Below are 16,882 nucleotides of genomic sequence, written 5' to 3'. Positions count from 1 at the left end.
TTGAAGCACTGTCGACCATTGGAGGTGTGAATACCAACGGCCTGAGCTGTTCGGGGCCATACTGTCTTACATAGTCCGTAGCAAGACCAATGCTAACACTCTTGGTTGGAGTCGGCCGGGTCTAGATGCCTCACTGTCAATCTAGCAACTAGGAGGCGAGCCCCCGAGCCCAGGGAGCTTTTTTGAGTAAAATAGACTCGGCAAGACGAACTCTCCAAAAGTCAACGGGCGTGCGTCAACCTGTAAAGGAGCCGGTGAAGCCGTCGAAGATGGTCTCATAATTTATTGACCAAGCAGCGCAATAATCAGTCGAGACCGTGGGAGCCTGTGGGGAAAGGGCATAGCTCCAACTCTCTTTGGTGGCTGCATGCTGGAACTCTCTCGGGAGTGAGAACGAGAATTTAAGCGAACGATTTGATTCCTGGGCCCGGCGTTATCAGGAGAGCAAACATTCCAGCTGAAGACGTTTAGATTGACTATCAGGGGTCACAGGGCCTTGGAGCAATTTGGCCATCTTGTCCCGGTTCTTTGTGTTGTCGACGGACGAAAGGAACTGTGTATTCACCCGGCGGCTGAGAGACACGAGTATGACAATCGCTTGGAAGCTGTTTGCATACATACCGATTATGTTTGGGTGCGTCGTTGTCCGGCATCGTTCGGTGTATCACTTTGCTGTAATTCTATTATGAACAGGAAAAAAAGGCCCATGCAAACAAGTTAGTGTTTGTCTTACCGCCGCTGAGCTGTTGGCGCTAACGGGCTGTGTTCCAAGTTTGGGTTGAAAAGTAGGTACCTACCTAAGCAACAAGTTGTAGATTTGCAGAGAACAACCGAATCCATCTCATTTTTCATGCCATGGATTGTTGAATTTGAATTGAACGTACCTTCCTCAGTCTGCATGGCTAGCATGAGTTGGCGCGCCTACCTAAGGTACCTACCTACCCTCCACTCCTTCAACACTTCCTAATACAGCAAGTGGGGGACACGACCTGTACTTGACATTGGAGTAATATTTCCGCAACAATATGACAACCCCAGCGCCTCTTAAGGTACGTACATATTGATAAGGCACACTACCACGTCGAAATGCCCATTCGGCCGAGGTCCGGCCCCTCACGTCCCTCCGCATCGAAATAGGTAAGCGCTCAACAGCGTCCGCATATTATTCCGTCTATGCTATTATGCTATTGAATCCACCAACTCCTCCCCCCAACCTCCGTTTTAAGCGGGACCCAGTCAAGCCACCAGGTACGTCGGCTAAATTCATTTTGACGGATTTTTTTTTTAAGTATGGAACATACCTATGGATTGCGAGCCATGGTTCAGAGTGGGTTCGAATCAGCTCCCCTGAATGCTATTCATGGATTTCAGCATTCCAAGATATGTACCACACATGCGAATTTTGTGGTAAGGCAGGGAGAAAGTCATGACGATGGTGGGGGCAAGTTCCGTCTTAGCATAGTCCGGAGAATAATATATATCTTGGATTTCTCCAGATATGTGTTTCGCGGAAATCCATATACGCTAGTACAGGGAAAAAAGGTACATACAGGACATTTTAGGTGTGCAGGGCTTGACATCGCTCCTGGCATTCGTCCCTCGTCGACCTCTATACAGGTTCCTTGCTGCTCCACCTTGGTCATCATGATGCTCCTCAAGGTACTAGCGACGTCGTTGCTTCTCGCAGCAGACGTCCTCGTCTCTGCTCGGCCAGCTCCCAGCCCTCTCGATATCTTTAGGAGGGCGCCAAACCCGGGAGTCGTTTACACCCAGTGTGCAAGGCCAGGCACTCTTGCTCTTGCTTTTGACGATGGTCCCTACACTTATACCCAGAAGCTGGTTGACACATTGAACGCGGCTGGCGGCAAGGCAACCTTTTTCTTCACTGGCACTCTCTATGGTATGCCCCCCCCCCCCCCCCCCCCCCCTATTCTACTCAACATGGCATCTCTTTGTAGAGTTGGAATACGTTGTACGTCTGTCTAGAAGTTCTCATGAGCTAACACTGCTTTTCTCAGGCTGTATATACAACCAAGCCTCGGCGGTGAGGAACGCCTACAACAGTGGTCATCAAATCTCCTCACACACATGGTACGCATGGTCCTACCCGCCCTTGTTCCACTCAAGTTGCAAACCCCCATAAACTCAATTAATCAACTCACATCACTAAACCACCCTTCTTAGGACACACGCAAACCTCGGCAACCTGCAGGCCACCGCCATCACCCAAGAGATGCAGAAGCTGGAGCAAGCCTTTGTCAACATCTTCGGCCGCAAGCCGGCGTACATGCGCCCGCCGTATCTGGCAACGGGCGGCCAGATGCTGAACACGATGCGGACGCTCGGCTACAAGGTCATCACCAACGACATCGACAGCGGCGACTGGAACCGCGAGACTCCGCAGCAGAGCCAGGCCAAGTTTCAAGGCGCCGGCGCCGGCGGCAACGGCCACATCCCGCTCATGCATGAGACCTACGAGAGCACCGTCAACGTCCTCGTGCCCTGGCTCATCAACTGGGCGAAGCAGAACAACCTCAAGCTCGTCACCGTCGCCGACTGCCTGGGTGATGCAGGTGGCGCGTACCAGTCGGGCACTTTTCCGGGTAATGGGCAGAACAAATGTTGAGTGAGAAATGGGAGTGGTTTTGTCCTTCAAAAGGTTGTGGTACGGGCTTTTGTTGTTGCTATGATTTAGTGTCATGCGCCAAGTTCATATAGCTGCTTGTACCTGTCTTGGTATTTCTAGGAGAGTTCACCACTTTTAAAGCCGAGGGTTGGGCTTTGACTGCTCGGATGCCTGCAATGCCTGCAATGCCTGATGCACAAGATGCGCAATAGCAAGCACCTTTTCTTCCTCAAATTTCTTGCCCACAATCTGTATACCGACCGGGGCCCCATGATAGATTTCAGGGTCATCTATAGTCGCAGGAAAACTCCTGTCAGCCCGTGGACATGACTCTTTTGAGATGGGATTGTTAGCGTGTCCCAGGCTTACAAGAATTCCAGTTCAAATCATCCAATCCAGGCTTTGGCTTGTATCTATCATGCCGAATGTCGATTTCTTTGTTGGCTTTGGTCACGGGGATTACCGCCACGCTGTAGTTCAAAAGGTTGAAGATTTCCGTGTAGCCTATTTTCCGTTCCTTCGTTAGCCGTCCGCACTGAGCACGCAGGGCCCCAACCCAGACTTACCAGAGGAGTACAGCTTGCCCGGTATGACGGCAGCGCTCTGACAGACGGGTGCAATGATGGCATCAACTTCTTGTCCTGAGTCGAGAAAACTCTCCATATTAGCTTTTATGAACATCACTCCACATTTTCGTGGGGGGTTGAAGCATAGCCTTGCATAGTCCTCTCACCATCTACATCGGCTGTTGACCTCCAGTAGTCTGCATATTGTTCCTCGTAATTCAAAGCCTTCAAGACGAGGTCCTGGTAGGCAAGAAGCGAGAGGGGATTTTTGAGGTCTGCAGACTGTTCAAGTAACGGGATCAGAGATTCGCCCGACATTCTGAGATGACGATAGATATCTTCCCGCCCGTCTGAGTATAGGAATTTAAGCTGTGGAAACATCCATCAGATACTTCTCTTGTAATGCCACAAGTAAGCACATTGGGAGATAGCTAGGTACTCACATGCATGTAATATCCGTTTTTGTGAGAAGGCGGGCACCAGTCAACGGTCTATGGGTCATTTCAGTGGACTTGCTCTGACCTTGGGGATGTTGTGAGGGCGTACTAACGCTGTGTCCTGCCTTCTTTAGAGCATCATATACCATCGTTATGGCTCTAGTCACAGGAGGGTGTGGCTCAATGATCCCGTCTCTCCAGAGAATTCCGAGCTTCAGGGGCTTCCCCTGCGATGGTGAACGGCCGAGGTAATCACGCATCACGTCTTGTCTGTAGGGCAAAGGCAGCACGGCGGGATCTTTGACCCAAGGATTGGTTGAGAGCACCGACTGCAGCATGAGATTCAGTCCGTCGATTGAAGTGCCCATATATCCCACCGCCGAGCGATACGTGGTCTGGCCTGGCGCCTATGCAGAGATAAATAGTCGGGCCAAGGAGTTCACGTAAGCAGGTTGCTTGCTTGTAGTTTCCTTCCTGAACGATGCCCCGAAATAGAAGAGTATTTGAAGACTCATAAACTTTGACTGATTTAATAAGAAACTTACAGCGTTCGCAACGGTGCGATAGGAAAGGCGCTCAGGGGTAGGTTTGAGCGAATATATGCCACAGAACCCAGCAGGTATTCTCACAGAGCCTCCTTATGTTGAAGATAACATCAGCCTCAAGATATATATCCTGTTTGGACACAAAAAGGCTTGCAGACGTACCGATGTCCGTTCCAACACCAATAGTACTGCCTCCAAGTGCTATAAGCGCACCCTCGCCCCCAGAAGAACCACCAGGGGACAAGATCATATTGTGAGGGTTCGCGGTCCGGCCAACAATGTTATTCTCGGTCTCGGCAAACTGCGGATTCCATGTCAGCATTTGTAGTAGCTCGTTTGATGTGTGAGGCTCAACATACCAGGAGTGTCTGCGGTACGCTCGTCTGCATTCCACCGATACCAGTACGGCTTTATCAGCATATGAACAATACGAGTCCAAGTACGATGGGTAAAAGTAGTCCCCTCCAATGGCATACCTTGCAGTACATCACAGCCCCTAGAGCCTCAAGTTCGTCAACCGTTTGACTCTGGACCTCATGTGTCCCGTGCGCATCAGGATACCCTAGGTTACCGCCAATCCATCCAACGTAGCCCATGGTTGTTTCCACGCCTTTGACGTGGAACTGGTCCTTGAGGCTAACAGGCAGGCCATGCAATGGTCCTACTGTACGGCCATTATTTTCATCTTGATACTTGTCGAGCTGTTTTGCGCGTTCCAGTGCCAGATCGAAGAATACCCCCAGCAAACAGTTGCACTGTTTATGATTTTACCCAAAAGAGTCAGCAACACATGATTCCATTCAAGGCTCCAAAGGCTCTGTCATATTTTCAAGGCAAAAAAAAAAAAAGAAAATATCCCGGTGTAAACTAGAAAAGAAAACACTGACGATTTGATGCGCAATCGCCGCCGTCTTGCAAAACGCCAAGGTGACCTTCTCGGCCGTCATGCTGCGGCTGCGTATGGCGTTGACTACGGCCACGGCATCCATCTCGGTGATTTTGCGCTCCTCAGCGGTAAGAAACTCCCGCCGAGCGTACTGCACCACGTCGCGTCGATGAGGTGGTGAGACTTGAGCGAGCTGCTCCGGGGTCAGTCTCCATTCGCGCGGTATGGCAGCGAGGATGCTGGCCCTCTTTGCTTGGGCTTTGGCTTTCCACGACTCCTTGTCGTTGAATTCTCCCATATTTTCAATCCTGGACTTCTATTTTGGGTTGGCTAAAGACCAAAAAGGTTTCTTGAGTGGTGGGGCACTTCAAGTGATATTTGTTAAAAGGTGAGTTATGTGAGGATGTATTCGCTACTTGGGGTTGTGGATGCCTACGTATGGAAGTGAGCTTGCGCTTTGTCAGCTTGGAAAACAGTCATTCCTAAACCAAGGCAAGTTACCTACCTAGGTAGGTAGGTACTTTAGGTAAGGATTTGGGCTGTTTGAGCACGCCAATGACGAGGTTAGTACCAATTGAGTGCACTAAACCTCGAAATTTGTTACTTATTCGAGTTTTTGTAGAATTTTTCCACACTTAGTCTCTGCTTGGAGGTGGCAGCAATTGCTATGGAGGAGTGGAGGAGGCTTCGGTCCATCGGCTGTCACCAGACCATTTTTGCGACACCGGCCATGGCACGTATTGGCAGCAGTAAACTTCCTTGCATAATATGCCGCCCCCAGTGTCATGTGTTTCTTGGCAGGGTGGCTGGCTTTGCAGCCAGTTAATTACCTAAATACCTTCCGTCTAGTTACATAATAATATCCTGTATGATCCCGTCGTATATTCTCATACCAAGTCTAAGTGGGCCCTGAGACCTACACCCAGAACAGGGGAGGAATTACCATAGAGTCTGCATAACGTCGGTGGTTGAATAATCATTACTGATTGCTAGGGTGAAAACTATTCCAATGCATCTGAGATGCGTCTGGACTTTTGTTTTGCAAATTATTGTCCCAGTTGGCCTTTGAAAATGGGTTGTTAGCAAAATGGATTACATCAAAAATAGTTGTTCAAAACGCAAAAGATTGTGCCCAGAGCAGCACAGCATAAGACAACCAAGGCTACCGTGAAGGGGGGGGGGNGGGGGGACAGGGGGGGAGCAAAAAAAAGGAGAAAAAAAAAAAAAAACCTTGAGCAACTCACCCAATTCATATCAGCACCCGGATACAGTATCCCTTCGAAATCGTGTTGTATCGTGGCTCCAAGCTGTGCTGGTACCGCCCAATCTCTGACATAGTCAGTTGCGAGGCGGTGTGGACCCCATTGCTGTGGCGGGAGAACGCCGCCCAGAGGATCCAGACCTCTTTCGTCCCGAATCACGCTATCCGGTTCAAGATGTCCAGCATGCTGACCAAGGGCACCGGGCGTGCCGTAGAAATCCTCGTCAAACCTTGGAGGACATGTCGGTGGCTCGCTCTTGAGCCTCTCCCCGGCTTCGCGGGCGTCACTGCCAGTCGAGTCCGGGCTGGACCCGAATAAGGTCCCGGTGGCAACTGTCAACATGCGGGAAATGATCTTGAACGCGCGATCGGCCTCTGAGGATTCGTGGCGGGTGGTCTGCCACACGTCTCGGGACGTGCGAAGGATCTCCAACAGATCCTCCTTTGGCATACATGGTGCCGAGCGAGATCTTCTTCTGTCTCTGTCGTCGGCAGACCCCGTGGAGCCCTCAGGCGTGTAAGGGGGTTCCGAGTCGGCCTTCATGACGTGTGATAACTCGGCGCAAAGAATCATGTTGGCAAGAAGGAAGTCGTGCGTGTACAGGCTCGATATGAAGAGACGCTCGCGGGCGAGGCGGCCTCCTGGCTGCATCTCGACATGGACGTCGTATTGATGGCGCATGATTCTGACGGCCGCATCTACGCAGGCCCAGCGTGATTTGGGGAACCGGTTGACACGCCGGTGCAAGACGCATCGCGCTTTTTGGTAGACTAGGTCAAGCCAGTATCGCTGCATAGCCAAGTAGATCGAGTCACCTATGCTCTGTCGGAAGGAGCGCATTGCAAAAATCACCGGCATGGAATCGTGCACTTCTTCCAATCTCCTGTCCAGCTCCAAAATCTGCGAGTACCGCGGTAGCAGGTGCGATGTTTCAAATATCTCGGCGAAGATTGCGAGCAGTCGTGCCTTCACTATGCTGTATAGAGTACGGGTCTGCTCGGTTTCTGGGCGGGATGGAGGCAGCTCGATGGTGGACTCGTTGAAATCTTCATCGTGAAGGTTACGCGGTGGCTCCGTGTCACACAACCGCGCTTGAATATTGCAAGGGAGGCCGAACTGGTATGAAACGTGGCGATCAACTTCGGTCACAATAATCCACATCCTGCGTCTCATTTCTCCTTCGAAAGCCGACATGCCCTTGAAGTGCTTAGGATCCCGATGCAGACCCATATGAATAGCGAGGCGGCAGGCAATAGTAGAAACCATGGAAGTGCCACGCCGGGCATCGGGCTGCTTAAAGTGCTCGATGCCCGTATAGAGAAGCAAAGCCTCGAGTTTGTACTTATCAGGCTTTGTGTAGTCATCGAGGACGAGGCAGTGTGCCGCCAGGGAACGATACTTGTCAACAATCTCTAGAGGATCGCCTAGGTTCTCGGGGGCCTCGATGTCACCAAGAAGACAGAATAAGGTCCCATGGCTCATCATAGTAAACAAGAGAGCCAGCCATGAGAAAGTAAATTGCTCTGGAGATTTCCAGAACTCATCATATTGCCTCAAGAAAGCAGGGATATGAAACATCACTGTCAAAATGTCAGTAAGCCTGAGAGAAATCCAGTATTCAGACTCAACTACTCGTGACGCTTACTCCATGCTGGCTCTTTAGCCTGGAAGAAATGGCTAGTGAGTTGATCCACCACATTTCGGGCGGGCAAACAGGACAGTAAGTCAGAGTATGAGGCGCGAGGCCAGGCGCCCATGAGAAGGACTGGGCCTTCTGCGAAGCCAGAGGGCACAGGTGCACCCACATATGTGCGAGGTAACTGGACATTATCATCAGAGACCCGCAAGTCTCCTGTGAGTTCGGTAATCTATGCATACAATCAGGTCAAAATTTGCGCCTATGGGGGAAGTAAAGGAAGAATAAAAAGGCACCAACTTCATCGAGAATGGCTTCCCAGTTACCAAACTCCACGTAACGGCTTTGGCCAAATATGGGCCCAGCTCCCGGAGTTCCATCTTCGCCCGACGATTCCTCATCGGAATTCGGTTTCTCGACTAAGACGGGTTGATTTGAACCCGACTGGTTCACATCGCTGGAACTTTTTGCCTTCAGGACATGAACCAGTCGCTCCAAGTGTCGTAGTCTAGACAAAAGGGCAGCATTGGTTCCAACCCCGGAGTTTCCAGCTCCGGCATTTCCGGCTTGACCGGCCTGATCAGGGTGGTGAGATGTCTGATGTGTTGGTTGTGATGTAGACGATTTTGCTGCACTTGGAGTGTCTAGACCGGCTTTTGATCGGGCATAGGGGACATAAACGCATGTTTCCCCAATATTTCGCTTTGTGCACTGGTCGCAGGGCGTTTCGCGGTTGCATTTCAACCTGGAGTGGTCATCAATTTGTTAGCAGATCACAGCAATTTATCTCCCTGCTGGACCATCCATCATCCTTGAAGAAACAAAAGCTCAGGAGATTCATGTATACTTTTTCTCTCTACATTTGGTACAAGAGAAACGAATTCTGTTGCGAGGCTGTCCTTGATGAGCGGAGCCCGGAGTTATCTGGAGGTTTGTCCCAGACGTTAAAGCCGGACCTGACTCCATGCCGCACCGAGTGCCTTGGCAGACGGGACGATTGCTTTTTAGAGTAACGGCTGCTGACTGGTAAAGCTTCGTGCGTTACGACCCAAGCAAAAGGGACAAATAAAGTTAGGCAGTCTAAGAACTAGCTATATTGCCAGTAGCGATTGTGGGAACGCCAATTCCCCTGCTGCATATTCCTACATGTAGGTAAGCAACTTTTCATCTATGGTGGCTTAAGAGAGCAATTCGACCTGGTCTGGGACAAAGTGGGATTTGTATTGTATTTGTCACCCAACAGCGCGGGCCCTGATGGTATAAGGAGGAAGGCATGCGGGGTTCTCCAAGATAGGCGAATGATACGCCAAGAGCAGATGAAATCCTTTCAAAAGTTTCTTCTTTCGTTCTAGTCCGCACATGTCCATAATGTTCAACGACCCGCAAATACGTACTTCGCAGTAGTCACAAATACGAAGTAACCTTTAACTTGCTCCATCCCGACGACATCAACTCAATATCAATGCCAAAGAAGTCAAAACATGATTATTTTCTCTGGCATACCTCACCGTAGATATCTTAACCCACATCATTATTTCTTCGCGGACAAGGAGCTTCAAAAAAAAATCATTCTCTTGAAATAGAGTGGATGATACCAGGCTAGAATAAGAACTGTGGTGGTATGACGAGCTGGATCAATGGCGCGTAGTAATCCATCGCTTGTGGTTCCAGTTCGGGTTGAAGATACCGGTAATAAGGCGCTTTTACTGTCAAGCTTTGTTTAGGTCTGGGCCCTGTCAAGCCTGTACAGTTGTTTGTGCTAAGTATTACGTAATCGCGGAGACAGCCGATCAAGCTTCGTACAGTGTTCACATGCAAAGTAAAAGTGGGGTTGTGACGTACCGTACCTCAAGATCAACGCGTGCTTGCTTTTCGTTGTGTACCTCACGTAACGGCCAATCTCCGCCTCCAGCTCATGCGACCCCGTTATCGGCCATCCATGAACGACATTTATCACACAGAACTTCTTCAACGACATACTATGGTCTTTTGAGAAAGAACATGTCGTCCTCGGATCCCTCTGCGACACAACCATGGCGCTCACGAGCCCAGGGACTTCTTGAGCCGGCGGAGCGGCCGCTCGGCTACCTAACTCGAGCTCTCAAAGCTGCCGCATATCCTATTTGGGGTATCTACTACTTCATCCGACATCCTGAATTCTATCCGCTGTTTGCCGGTCGATTGATCCCTCTATCGATAATGTCCTTCCTCGTATACTTTATACTTTTTACTTTTGCCTTTCTGCCGCAGTTTGCTTTCCTCGCCATCTTCCATGGATGGGCGGCGTGGTTCAATGCTGTAGTCCTTGTGCTAGGCGAGGGACTTGTTATAATACAGGCTCTTTTTGAAGGGTTCTTTGTTGATGAGTGCAGAGTCGATGTTTTTGATGTAAGGGGTGACGCCTTCCCCGCTACCTCTTGAAGCTTCCATTACTTTGCTAACTAATTCCCCAACCTGCAGGCGACCCTCATCAACCACGGACTGATAGACCTCATTGCGCCACACCGACTTCTCTTCCCTGATGCTCCAAACTCAGTGAAGATGCTAGGAAAGCCGACAACGGCAGCGGCTTACTCCCCTTGGAGCTTGACGCAAATTATCGAGCTCATTGTCTTCCTACCTCTCAACCTCGTCCCCGTCGTCGGCGTCCCAGCCTTCATTGTGATCACAGGCACGCGTCTGGGAAAGTTGTGTCATTACAGGTGGTACAAACTACGAGGCCTGAGTAGGCGGCAGTACAAGGAAGAGAATGCTACCAGAACATGGGAGTACGTCTGGTTCGGAACGGTAGCCATGATCCTGGAACTGGTCCCAGTGCTGTCGCTATTCTTCTTGCTGACATCTACTGCCGGCTCGGCTTTGTGGGTCGTACGGCTCGAGTCTGAGAAAAGGAGGGCCTTGAATCCTGAGGAACCTGTTGCGACGGCTGAGGCTGTCACTTATGAAGATGATCCAGTCTAGGGATGGATATGTTGAGCCAATGGTTGATTTATGGTTGGTATCAGAAGAACATGTTCTAAGTTTAGGTCCTAGTCCTAATAGCTTGCCTCGTCTTGTTCAGTTGCTCTACAGTAAGCGATCACACAGAATGAATGTCTCGACGAGTCCATACGCTTGCTTGTTCCTACTCTACCAATCACATAAGATAGCTGACGGTCGCTGATAAATCGTTCGTTAATCACTTTTGCAAACTAGAGCTGCTCACAGTTTCTAAACATGTGCAGGTCGACGCCTGGGCTTGTGAAAACACATGGTTAGTAACAGACGGTATATGTCGAGATCCTACTGATTTACGCTTCTTTAGCATTCGAAAAATCACGCCGGCAGCGACTCTCCAACACAAGGCATACTGCCCAGAAAAATGCCGTTTGGAGAACAGGCAGGCGTGGTAATTTCTCTCCCACACTCCATAAAATCCGATTACAGCGGGAATATTGGCATAGCAGAGGGTGGCTTCCGCAATTGGGAATTGAAGCCTGATTTTAGAGCCTTCGTGCTTTGACGAAACAAATATCGAAGGAGCAGGCAGGCACCTACAATGTATGTGCTTGCCATGTCCAAGTTATATAGGTGGCTACCTGCCTACTACATGCCACCTAGCCACCTTACCTACCTAGGTACCTAATGTATGGTGCGCGGCCGCGGGCAGTCTCAGTCCTTGCTGAGCCTATCTCTGCTCTTCGCATACAACAGTTCCTCTTTTCACAAGTCTCGCCATTTCCTCTTATCAATGTGAATTTGATTGATGGAGTTTTCACGGGTCTCATTGACGAGGAAGAATCGATTTTCTGCTATAGAAAAAAGAGCCTTTGGAGAGGGGCTCTGTGTCGGAGCAAGGTACCCAACGCTCCTACCGTTTCCGGACCTGTCTCCCATCCCCCAACACTTGAGAAAGAGACAGATTCTCCGCGTATGAGAGGTGCGTTTCTCCAAGGAAGGTGCGTTGTTTGAAAAGTTTTACGTGAATTCTTTTCTGAGCCCTTGTGTCTTCATCAAAAAGCTTTTGCCTTCTTCGGCTCCTCGACTTTTCTTCTCTTGTTCCTCACCATCTGCTCTTCACCTGTTCGCAGGAAGACACTCATTGTTTCTTCATCATTTTCCTTCCCACCCCCCTAAGCCTGACCTTCAAGGCATCCCAAGTTTTCGATTGAAGCCCTGGTGAACATCAGTACTGGACCAACCTCGTGTTCTGCGTCTGCTGTCAATCTTTGAGGTGATACTACCTAGCCACCAATCATCAACTTCTTATCAGGTTTCAAGATAGTCGTTGAGAACTATCGACAAGATGCGTGCCCTCGCGCTTGTTGGTGCTCTGATGAGCACTGCCTTGGTTCTTCCGGCAGGCGCAGCATCACAGAGGTAAGCAACTCATCACTCAGGGAGAAAGGCTTTCCCCCTCGCTGACACCATTGACGTTCAAGTACCTCCAACACCACCTGCGACCCTGGCAAGACTATGCCTGTCTCTGTCCCTATTTCAGCACTGCCAGTCATCAGCTCAGTTGTCAATTCGGAGATTCCTGTTCCGACAATCGTTCCAGTGCCTGATGTCTCTGTCCCCGTATATGGTCAAGACACCAGCTCTCCCGTTTCTGTTGGACACTCTTCCGAGGATATCACCACCACCATCATCAAAACTGGACCAGCAAAGACTATCACCCGCTCCTTGAAGCGAATCTCGGTCTCAGATGCCACATCAGCTTTGGTGACAGGCCCGAAGAGTGTCGCTATTCCAACCTTGTCGAGTGTTCCTGATGCCGTCGCTTCAGAAGAGACTGCTGTGGGCGTGCCTATTGCTGCCACAACTACAACGATTCCGTCACGCTCAGCCTCGAGAATAAAGAGACCCTCAACAACATCAATGCTTGATTTAGGCTCAGACTCTATCGTCACCATCAGCAAGTCTTTGGGTTCCGATTCTTTTGTTGAATGGACAAAGACTATAGCCTTGGTTCCGTCGCTCCCAGATCTGACTGAACCAACCTCTGGTGATTTCACCGTCTCATTTGGGGCAAGCACAACAATATTCTTCACCCCTGAGCCTTTGGCTGGACCCGCCTCTAGCAGTTCGGACCCCATCTCGATATTGCCAGTTCCATCCTCATCACCTTCAACGGGCTGGGAGACTGTTTGGGACGGCAGCCCGGCACCTGTTGAAACAACTCCACCAGTGTCATCTGTATTGATGTCCCAAATTCCTGAAAACACTGCCACTGGAGTTCTCGGGACCTCGGGTGAGCCTACTTTTGTCAAGCCTACAGTGGTTGAGCCTACAGTGGTTGAGCCTACAGTGGTTGCGCCTACAGTGGTTGCGCCTACAGTGGTCGAGCCTACAGTGGTCGAGCCTACCAGCACCGAGGCCATTGACCTTCCTCCCACAGCTGTTGTACCTTCAATCAGCTTGATCACAGTCCCTTACTCGTTCCCTGCCTACGCGCCCTTGGAACCCTCGACTACTACAACTGATTTGATCACCTCGTTGCAGCCATCAACAGCCCCCGCAATTGTTGTTTTTACCCTCCCTGGTGATGGGCTAGGCGAGCCTCGTGTGGTCACACTTACCACAAACTTGCCCGTTGTGAACGGAACTCCTTGGTTGCCGACATCCCCATCCAGCTCAGTAGCCGATGTTGTGGTGACATACACCATGCCAGGCGGGTATGGGCACTCATCATCTGTCGTGACTTTCACGACCTCAAGGCCCGTATCAACAAAGTCTCACGTCAAATCTTCTCCAAGCATTTCTGGGAGCAAGTCACAAACATCCTCTACCAAGGAATCAATCACCATCGCTACTTATGGCCCTTGGCCATCGCCTACTCTCTCCCCCAGCAAAACTAGCACCTCCTCATCTAAACATCATTCAGTCACCTCGGTGTCCTTGTCAAGTGGTGGACCGAGGCATACCTCAAACCATCAAACTGGCACTACCCCGTTCACAAACTCGACAATCTCAGAATCCATGTCGGTGACAATTGCACCCAGCGGCTCTGGCATTCTGTCATCAGCTGTCACAGACTTTCCTGCAGCAAGTGATTCACGAAGCATGCCTGTTGGTACCGGGGTCTCGTTTTCGCTCCCAATCACGTCCTCAGGAGTGACTTCGATGTCTCTTGGATCAAGCACCAGACGCACCACAACGCGAGGAACAGGAATCAGCTCCTCGGGGGACACGTTTACCAGTGCTGTCGGCACCCCTTTCCGCCCATCTCCAGCTCCCAGCGTGACTGCACCTCCACCTGGGTCTTCCAACATAAGTGGAACGGGTTCTGTTGTAGTGCCCACACATACTGGCCCCATCCTGCCTGCACAGTCGTCAATCAATGCCACAGGTTCATTTTCTTCAAACATCACCACGGCGCCGCTTAGTGGAGCTGGTCAATCAGTCACCGTCAATTCCACAGCCTTCGGCGTCCCTCCTCAGGTCACACCGACGAGTGGGCCTGGCCAAGGGGGTTTCAACAGTACAGGCCGCTCGACCTCTGCAGCTCCAACTGGGACTTCTTCGTCAATATCATCTAGTTCTTCAGTATTTCTCCTGAACGGCACATTGACTGCAGTCAGCGGCGTGTCCACCTCGACGCGGCCCAGTATGTCCCAAGGTAACTCGGGAGCTTCAGTTCCATTGGAAACTTCAACCCCCATCAGTGTTGGCTTGTCCACCGCAGTGAACGCCACCTCAGCTTCGATCACTTCGGCTACAAGCTCGACACGTCTTGAGCAGACTCAAGCTGGTCCAGGAGTTTCTACCTCACTCCCGGAGCCAACAGAAACAGCGGTTGGCCCCGTTCAATCCCAAAATGTTACCTTGTCTCTATCGGCTTCTGGGAACTTGACTTCGTCTGCGAGCGCCACTACTGGCCCGATCTCTACCACTGCTTCTACCCGTGGTCAAGGTCAAGGAGGGGTCGATCTATCAACTGCAGGGTTGTCAAACACAACATCACCCGACACCTCCACAACCATCAGCCAGGGAGGCGGCTCGCCATTGCAGTCCCAAGACTCAGCAGCATCAGCAAATGCCACATCCGGTACGAATACTTCAAGCACATCTACCGTCTCGCGAGTCGGCCAAACAGTGGGAGGCCCGTTTCCGACAAGCTCGACCGTTCCAGGTCGACAAACACAAGGCGGTGATGCTGGTGAAGCACCAACGACAACAAATGTCTCTGCGAACAGCAGCGATACATTAACATTGACAACAAGTCGAGCCGTCCAGACTCAAGGTGGGGTTTCCTCTGCTTTGACTGCAATCAACGAGACCACAGCGGTCACCCCCTCATCAGCTCGCCAGCCTCAGAGCCAAGGTGCTGCTAGCACTTCACCAACAGCAACCTGGCCTCCAATGACCACGCAGTCTATAAACGGCACCGGTATTAATTCAGCATCTGCGGGTGTCAACAGTTCGTCCGCCATACCTCCATTGAGCCAAGGCAATTCGCCTGCCCCTACCACAAGCGCTCCTCGCAGTCAAGGAGGCCAAGGAGGGCAATCCACGCAAATTGCGACTGATAATTCCTCAGGAAATGCATCATTGACCACACAGGCAAGCAGCACAGCTTCGTCGGTGGGCCAAAATGCACAGTCGCAAACGACATTAGCCACGGTCGTCAACCCTGCTACAAACTCGACCACCGCTATTCCTGCAACCGGCACGGGATCTCCTTTGTTTTGCGGGAATGAATGGGATCGTGGAAATGAGACTATCAACGTGAGTCCATCTTTGGTTTAACTTTTATTCAAATATCTTTTGCTGACACCGAGCTTGTATAGTTTGATGATAGAGCTGCACTCCAATGGTCTAACCCGACTTGGGCAATGCCTCTGTTTGTGCCTTACCATCGCCTTTACTTCTCTGATGGGTTTAGCATTGTTCCACCTCCCAACCAGACACACAATCCATCTTCTGGTAACAACATGACCATGTGGTCACCCCCCAACTCATCAGTCACAGCAGTAGGGCAAATTGGTTTTGGGCCTCTGAGCGACAACAGCTGCTTCCGATTCAATCCACTTTCATTCGACCTTGGCTGCAACACGACTGAGAACTACTGCCGCTTCAACATAAGCGGCTTACGATATGACGGTGTGTCTGAACAAGAACAACAAGTATCCCAGTTCGAGGTATCATTCCCGTCATGCAGTGCCAACAACTTTACGAACTGCAGCCTCACAACTGTTAACCTGAGTCGAGACAATTTAACGGACCTCACCTCCATCACATTTGACAACATCGGGAACAGTTCAAGGGTCTGGTTTGGGGACGACTTCAAATTTGCTTGGGCAAATGATACTTGCGAAGCAGGAAGATGTCGAGCCTTAGTTCCCAATCTTTCCCATCGAGTCCGTGCCGCGCATTTTCGGTCTCCAAGACGAAGGTTTCTGCACCACGAGGGGGCTGCGGTTCACTTGTCAGCCTCGCAGTGGTTCCGGGGAGTTCTAGGCGCAGCATGAGGGTCCATTATGCTGCTATGATACGACGTAGCAGATCAACTACCTCATATATGACTCGAGGCATCTAACATGGTTGCCTCCCTTGTTTTTTTTCGCGCCGGACCCACTTGCCGCCTGATGTTTTACGACAGCTTTTTTATTTCCCAGATTGGAGTCTGGTACTTGACAACTTTTATCACATTTGTTTCGAGAAAAAGAGAAGTATGTTGGGAACGGAGAGTAATGTTGCCCCGATTGAGACGGATACAAATGATGGATCTTTTGGACCTACCTACGGGAGGAAATTTTGAAGCTGCAAGACTTGAAACATATTTGCCACCATGCTAGACTAGCTTAAAAATAGAAGACAGATCTTGCAATTCTTGGTTGTTCGCGCAATGCTTAGCCCAAGGCGTCATTATGTGCTGACCACCACTTACACCCGACTTGACAGGTATAGCTCCGACATCGGGTCTGTTGCATATTGATAGC

At 50.6% G+C, this 16,882-nt stretch overlaps 5 protein-coding genes across 5 annotated transcripts; 3 read left to right on the top strand and 2 right to left on the bottom strand.

Annotated features, from left to right (window-relative positions):
* Positions 1 to 1,556: 1,556 nt before the first annotated feature.
* PgNI_00576 (uncharacterized protein) lies at positions 1,557 to 5,626 on the bottom strand. The gene is made up of 14 exons (XM_031120654.1): positions 5,497 to 5,626; positions 5,062 to 5,425; positions 4,651 to 4,929; positions 4,534 to 4,557; positions 4,337 to 4,475; positions 4,175 to 4,266; positions 3,743 to 4,036; positions 3,636 to 3,683; positions 3,360 to 3,561; positions 3,193 to 3,267; positions 2,996 to 3,130; positions 2,185 to 2,916; positions 2,014 to 2,091; positions 1,557 to 1,895 (listed from the first exon to the last, which is right to left on the bottom strand). Exons 2-12 carry the CDS (start codon positions 5,356 to 5,358, stop codon positions 2,762 to 2,764), a joined length of 1,740 nt encoding a protein of 579 aa, XP_030985966.1. The 5' UTR covers positions 5,359 to 5,425; positions 5,497 to 5,626; the 3' UTR covers positions 1,557 to 1,895; positions 2,014 to 2,091; positions 2,185 to 2,761.
* PgNI_00577 (uncharacterized protein) lies at positions 1,645 to 2,626 on the top strand (the record flags this gene model as incomplete). The annotated part of the gene is made up of 3 exons (XM_031120655.1): positions 1,645 to 1,900; positions 2,019 to 2,091; positions 2,185 to 2,626. The coding sequence occupies 3 exons, from the start codon at positions 1,645 to 1,647 to the stop codon at positions 2,624 to 2,626; spliced, it is 771 nt and encodes a 256-aa protein (XP_030985965.1).
* Positions 5,627 to 5,982: 356 nt separating the features above from the next.
* Positions 5,983 to 9,101, bottom strand: PgNI_00575 (uncharacterized protein). The gene is made up of 5 exons (XM_031120653.1): positions 8,806 to 9,101; positions 8,259 to 8,703; positions 7,968 to 8,190; positions 6,305 to 7,902; positions 5,983 to 6,123 (listed from the first exon to the last, which is right to left on the bottom strand). The coding sequence occupies exons 1-5, from the start codon at positions 8,922 to 8,924 to the stop codon at positions 6,040 to 6,042; spliced, it is 2,469 nt and encodes an 822-aa protein (XP_030988033.1). The 5' UTR covers positions 8,925 to 9,101; the 3' UTR covers positions 5,983 to 6,039.
* A 787-nt stretch (positions 9,102 to 9,888) lies between these two features.
* PgNI_00574 (uncharacterized protein) lies at positions 9,889 to 11,117 on the top strand. The gene is made up of 2 exons (XM_031120652.1): positions 9,889 to 10,346; positions 10,419 to 11,117. The coding sequence occupies exons 1-2, from the start codon at positions 9,960 to 9,962 to the stop codon at positions 10,917 to 10,919; spliced, it is 888 nt and encodes a 295-aa protein (XP_030985967.1). The 5' UTR covers positions 9,889 to 9,959; the 3' UTR covers positions 10,920 to 11,117.
* Positions 11,118 to 12,243: 1,126 nt separating this feature from the next.
* Positions 12,244 to 16,411, top strand: PgNI_00573 (uncharacterized protein; the record flags this gene model as incomplete). The annotated part of the gene is made up of 3 exons (XM_031120651.1): positions 12,244 to 12,317; positions 12,380 to 15,668; positions 15,731 to 16,411. 3 exons carry the CDS (start codon positions 12,244 to 12,246, stop codon positions 16,409 to 16,411), a joined length of 4,044 nt encoding a protein of 1,347 aa, XP_030985968.1.
* Between the last annotated feature and the right edge of the window lie 471 nt (positions 16,412 to 16,882).

Source organism: Pyricularia grisea, assembly GCF_004355905.1.
Source record: "Pyricularia grisea strain NI907 chromosome Unknown Pyricularia_grisea_NI907_Scaffold_1, whole genome shotgun sequence".
Classification (NCBI taxonomy): Eukaryota; Fungi; Ascomycota; class Sordariomycetes; order Magnaporthales; family Pyriculariaceae; genus Pyricularia; species Pyricularia grisea.
Note: the sequence above shows the minus strand (reverse complement) of the source record. Positions and strands in the feature narration are given on the sequence as shown.

Excerpts from the sequence above, each read along its gene's own strand:
- PgNI_00574 (XM_031120652.1), top strand. The coding sequence starts at position 9,960 with ATGTCGTCCTCGGATCCCTCTGCGACACAACCATGGCGCTCACGAGCC. Across the intron at positions 10,347-10,418 it reads GCAGAGTCGATGTTTTTGAT|GCGACCCTCATCAACCACGG; the intron begins GTAAGGGGTGAC and ends CCCAACCTGCAG.
- PgNI_00576 (XM_031120654.1), bottom strand. The coding sequence starts at position 5,358 with ATGGGAGAATTCAACGACAAGGAGTCGTGGAAAGCCAAAGCCCAAGCA. Across the intron at positions 3,268-3,359 it reads GTCAACAGCCGATGTAGATG|GACAAGAAGTTGATGCCATC; the intron begins GTGAGAGGACTA and ends TTCTCGACTCAG. Across the intron at positions 2,917-2,995 it reads TGATTTGAACTGGAATTCTT|ATGACCCTGAAATCTATCAT; the intron begins GTAAGCCTGGGA and ends CTGCGACTATAG.
- PgNI_00575 (XM_031120653.1), bottom strand. The coding sequence starts at position 8,924 with ATGGAGTCAGGTCCGGCTTTAACGTCTGGGACAAACCTCCAGATAACT. Across the intron at positions 8,191-8,258 it reads GGGAAGCCATTCTCGATGAA|ATTACCGAACTCACAGGAGA; the intron begins GTTGGTGCCTTT and ends TTGTATGCATAG. Across the intron at positions 7,903-7,967 it reads GGCTAAAGAGCCAGCATGGA|TGATGTTTCATATCCCTGCT; the intron begins GTAAGCGTCACG and ends ACATTTTGACAG.